Source organism: Danio rerio, chromosome 22, assembly GCF_052040795.2.
Source record: "Danio rerio strain M-AB ecotype USA chromosome 22, GRCz13ab, whole genome shotgun sequence".
In the NCBI taxonomy this organism is placed as follows: domain Eukaryota; kingdom Metazoa; phylum Chordata; class Actinopteri; order Cypriniformes; family Danionidae; genus Danio; species Danio rerio.
In genome coordinates, this window is record NC_141042.1 from 11,229,614 (window position 1) to 11,235,613 (window position 6,000).

General features: G+C 36.6%; 1 protein-coding gene across 1 annotated transcript; it reads left to right on the plus strand.

The window, feature by feature from the left end:
- The first annotated feature begins 1,573 nt into the window (after positions 1–1,573).
- On the plus strand, positions 1,574–5,335 carry tusc2b (tumor suppressor 2, mitochondrial calcium regulator b). Its single transcript, NM_001002402.2, is given in 4 exon segments — positions 1,574–1,727; positions 2,238–2,443; positions 4,524–4,644; positions 4,750–5,335. Coding segments are annotated over 3 exon segments (336 nt in total). The 5' UTR covers positions 1,574–1,727; positions 2,238–2,294; the 3' UTR covers positions 4,816–5,335.
- Positions 5,336–6,000: the final 665 nt, after the last annotated feature.

Here is a 6,000-nt window from a genome sequence, read left to right on the forward strand (position 1 = left end):
TATATATATATATATATATATATATATATATATATATATATATATATTAAATTCAACGTGCAACATTTTGAAAAGTCCATCATTTTCACATAAGCGAACGGGAACTTATTTATAGTTTGTCATATGAAAAAAAAATGTGTGTGTGTGTGTATATACATACAATTTGGTGTAGATTTTTTACTTAAATGGTAATATAAAAATATGGATTTGTTCATAAAAATATTTACATTGAAATAATTAAATAACAAGTAAAATAAAAAAAAAATAACAAATAAAATTAAATAATAAAATAAATTATAGTTTCCCAGTATTTGTTTGCGGTTGGAAGGGCGTCCGCGATGTAAAACATGCTGGAATAGTTGGCGGTTCATTTCACTGTGGTGATCTCCATATAGAAACTAAGCTAAAGGAAAATTAATGAATAAATTATAAAATACATATTTTAAGAATGTGTGATTGAAGTATGCACAACGGTATTTAATTAACAATCATAAATTTATAATATAGTAATTTTATTTTAAAAAGATATAACATATTGTTAAAATATCAAACGTTTATACATTTACTAAAATATTTAGTTAATCGGATATTAATTCGAGAGATCTTTTGGACCAGTGTTTCTCAACCACATTCCTGAAGGCCCACCAGCACTGCATATTTTGGATGTCTCCTTTTTCTGTCACACCCATTACCGGTTTTTCAGACTCTGTTAATGAGCTGATGATCTGAATCAGGTTAGTTGGATAAGGAGACATGGAAATCGTGCAAAGCTGGTGGTCCTCCAGGAACATGGTTGAGAAACTGCTTTAGACAAACCTTTTCAAAGGACAAAACACATGTATAATTTGAAACCGATTTTTGGTTTAAATGTTATTTAGACACACACACATACACACACACACACACATATATATATATATATATATATATATATGTATGTATATATATGTATGTATATATATATGTATGTATGTATATATATATGTATATATATATATATATATATATATATATATATATATATATATATATATATATTGGATATATATTCATACTGAAATAATTCATTCATTCATTTTCTTTTCAGCATAGTGCCTTTATTAATTAGGAATCACCACAGCGGAATGAACCGCCAACTTATCCAGCATATGTTTTACACTGTGGATGCCCTTCCAGCTGCAACCTATCACTGGGAAACACTCATACACTCGCACACACACACACATACACTACGGACAATTTAGCTTCACATATAGCTTGTGTTTGGACTGTGGGGGAATCCAGAGCACTCAGAGAAAATCCATGCCAAGACATGGAGAACATGCAAACTCCACACAGATATGCCAACTGATACAGCTGAGGCTCGAACCAGCGACCTTCTTCCTGTGAGGCAACAGCGTTACCAGCCATACATTTACTCAAATTATTTAATTCTATTAAATAATGTCTTTTTTAAAAAGCGACAATAAAACGAACTCAAATAATATTACATTAAGCAAAACATGACTGAAAAATTACTGTTATTCTGTAAAAAGTGTGAACTTTTATTCTATCCGGTCTCCTGTATTTCCGGTTTCATCGGGAGCGGTTGAGAGTGTCGTGATTCACTGTCTGATCAGCAGCGGCTCGTTTGTGACTTTGCACACTCAATAAATCTGACCAAAGCAGAAACAATTCGCACCATTTCCGCTGCTTTGCTTTATTGAACACCAAAAGACTTCAATCAGGTAAGTGTCATCATTATTAAGAGTATTATGTTGAGTTAAAGACAAAATCGCAGTAGGACATTATGAAAATGTTAGCCGTATTAGCAGCAATGCTACATCAATTTAGTCAACTACAAAATACACCAAATTAAAACAGCGTTGTTTACTATTTAAAAACTTACGTAAAATGATCGTGTTATTGAAATTCCCTCAAATTAAATCTTGTTTTTACTCATTTTATATGCTGACATAAACAATATGTCCTCTTTCTAGATGCTAGTGCTAATGCTGAGGTAAAAAAATCTGTTACATAAAATATTATGTCAAGTATTCAGTTATTATGACTCTAAAGCTCATTTTACCCTTTTATAATTGGTTTAACTCGGTGAGAAAGCACATTGCACAGATTTCACATGTCATAAAAAGTTGCCATATTTTAACATGACTGTCACTATTATCAGCTTCATGACAGCAGCGTGTCAATTATTAACAGTATGGGTTAACTAACAGTCTGTTTTGGTCTTCTTTCAGAACTGAGCACCCGTCCCAGTGTGACCCGACCAGGAGGAGAATGTTTTGCGGTCCATGATGGGTGGCAGCGGGTCTAAAGGTAAAGGCTATTGGCCATTTTCAGGTTCAGGTGGTGGGGATGAACCAGCCAAAGAGGGCCAGGAGCAGAGCCTGTCCCGGGTGCGCAGCATCCGAAATGCGACGCCATTCGTGTTTACCAGGAGGAGGTAAATATAACCACAGAATCTGACATGTGATTTCCTGACCGCATAACTGGACTGCTGTGCAGTTGTGCTGTGAGATAAACAGATAGGGAAAAACATACATTTAACACAGTTTTACTACACATTTTGGAAATGACTAGCCAAATATTTGAGGTAATTGAACCTTTAATGTTAAGTAAAGGTTAAAGTACAGTTGGTATGGTAAGTTATTGCAAAATAAAGCTTGATAGGGTAGTCAGAGCTTGTATTTTACACTGGTGACTGGCTGACTTTTTATGTTTTTCTCTCATATAATATAAGATGGTCAATATTGGTGTCTACATATTATAAAATATACAAATAATATTTTATATACATGCATATGAAATGGAAATGACTTTTATTGAAAAAAATGATAAAACGTGGGTTAAATAACAATTCACTGTCATTCATATATTGTGTATTTATGTTAATAATGTGTGTATATATATATATATATATATATATATATATATATATATATATATACATTTATGTACAAATTGAAATTTTTTTTCTTATTAAAAAAGGAGTGATCCTGCAAAATTGTGTTATTTAATATGGTTAAAATAATTAAAGGATAGAGACAGTTTAAATATAAAAAATGGCAATTAATTTATATGTTTATGTGTATATGGGGCTGCACTGTGATCCTTATATATAAAAAAGATTTTACACTTGAATTAGGCTTCTTCTAGGGTTGGGTCGAAAGACGATGCCATCATCCATCGCCGAGGGCTGACAGACATAACGTTGCTAAGCAGGCATTGCGATCCCTACGCCCCGCCCCCATTGCAGCAACCTGCTCATGAAAAATACACACTCCGGCAGCATTTGCACTAATATGTCTCAGTTTTAAAAAGGCATTGCAGAACAAAAACGATCCTTGTCTACACTGCTTTTTCACCTAACATTTCTGAAAAGCTCTCCTTCCACGCTATACCACTGAAAACGCACATCACGTGTCCACACACACAAACACACACAGTCATACGCTCCAGCAGTCTTGAGTAGTAAACCCCAGAGAGCAGTGCAAGCTGGACAGTTTATCAAGGATGTACTGCTGGATCACTATTCACTTCAGTTGTTAAACGTGATATTTAGTTAATCTTCAGGTAACTTGTCACAGCGTCAGTACACTGCTTCAAACTTTCGCTTTCACACTTGTACTTAGTAATTTTAGCGAGACCTCAGATACTGTTGGTTGGGCACCTTTTTAACCAACCAAGTTTATCGACGCCATTATAATGACACAGATTATTCTGCCTATTCATGCCAGAGTCCTGCGGAAAAAGTGATTGGCAGGTGGTAATTTGTGTGTAACTTATCTTAATTTATTTATTATTTGGTTATGGGTAAAACAAAGACCATGTGGGTCGGGCAGTTGAAACAGTAAGCTGCAATAATCAATTAGTTCTGTCGGTGCAATAGCCTAGTGGTTAGCGCGCCGACATATGGTACAATAGCACGTCAGGGTGTCGCGAGTTCGAATCCCGGCTCAACGACACTTCCCTATCCTACCCCCTCTCTCACTCTCCCACTTCGCTTCCTGTCTCAGTACTGTCCTATATAATAAAGGCAAAAAGGCCAAAAAAAAATCTTAAAAAAAAAAAAAATCAATTAGTTCTGAATTCATTATTTATAAATAACTAATTCACCGCCACCTACGGCGACGATGCCATCGTTTTTTTTTTTTGCAATGTTTCATATTAGACATAAAACAATGCCAAATTGGTCGACATCGCCCAACCCTAGCTTCTTCTTTAAATAATGATAGAAATATGTCATTTTTATTATAGTTTTGCTAAAAATAGATATTCCAGTATACTAGAAAATACATTTATGGTATGCAGTTAAAACAATTATATCATCTATCATCAAGTAACCACTCAGAATCACATGCTTCTTTTGGGTTAATCAAAAGTAAAGTGTTTTTTTTATTTTTTTTTTACACTTAATAACAAAAGCCATTTTTACTGCACCAAGTAGTATTTTACATCATTAAATGTGTATAAAAATTGTTGCACATGTATGCGTTTCATTAATCAATAATCATCTTTTAAAGCTCTTTGTACTTTGACGAGGACGGTGACCTGGCCCACGAGTTTTACGAAGAAACGGTAGTAACAAAAAACGGCCGCAAGAAAGCAAAACTAAAACGAATCCACAAGAACCTCATACCTCAGGTCAGTCAGCATGGGAATATTTAGGTTCGGTTGCCTGCATGTTTACATTACTTTCAATTATAGCATTTAGATATTCATGAAAACTGTTTACGACTTGTTCCGTAGGGAATCATCAAGTTGGATCACCCGTGTATCCACGTTGATTTTCCAGTCGTCATCTGTGAAGCCTGATGCCGTCGGTGACCTCATGCGAAGAATCCGTCCTCCCTCATTTTCCTCCCGACCGCTGGATCCCGAACACGCTTGCTGTGTAGCGCCCCCATGTGTCCTGGAGGGCTGAACGCGTGTATGTGGAATCCCGGCAAACCCGGCCGCGAAACGCTCCGGCTGTCTGAGAAGAGGCTGCGGCCTGACAATGATGTCCTGACTTTTTTCGTTTTCTTGTAATCCTCCACATGTATGTCTTGAAGACTATTATGGGCTGTACAGCCAAGACACTAAGTGTGGTTTGTATACGAGTGTATGGCTGTTTATGTTTGTATGTGACCATAGAAATAGAGAAAATTTAGCGATGTTTGACTTTTATCAGGAGCACATCATGAAGGACTCTTCTAGAACGTTGCAAATTTAGACGTTCTAAAAGCCATGGTTGTGTTTGAATGCATTAATCAAAGGGCATTGTATACCAAGCAGAACTCCAGAGAGGATTTTCGTAGAGGTAACGTCGTTAGGGTTAGTACAAAAAAAAAAACATAAAAACTACAGCCTGACTTTTGCATGTAGTTCCTATAGACCTGATTCTGCTTTCTTTTCAGCCGGTAGGGGAGAATCAATGGCTGTTTACTATGCTGTGATTTGTTTGTATGCTGATGGGATGATGGAATTGCTGCCGCTCTTTGATTGGACGGCTGAGGCACTGACTGACACGGTGCTGCCAGTCACTGTGAGAAGCCCCGCCCCCTCACACTATTGTGTCAGTCTTTATTTATTACAAATAAAATGACCAGATGGCATTAAAAAAATACCACGTGTAAATGCGCATCAAATCGTGTGTGTTCTGTCAGTTTAGTAGTTTAAAGGCAAGGACACGCTAACAGTGGCGGATTCAGGCATGGGCAATATGGGTGACCGCCCAAGGCGGCATCTTGCTGGGGGTGGCACGGGGAGACAGTGCAAAAAAGTTTGCCCCAGTAAAAGCTTTAAGGGACAATTTACTTTATGCAAGTGTATTAATTTAGAGAGGTAATCCCAGAATAAAGATGCTGGGGTTCGTTCACATTTAGCATCTTTTGCACGCGCAAGTTTGTTACTCTCTATGTGCACCCAAAACAACTCTGGCGAAAGCAAACGGATGCATGCAGGAAACCATTCCGGCGCACCTCACATGCACTGCTCCAGCTCCCAGTATTAATCCTG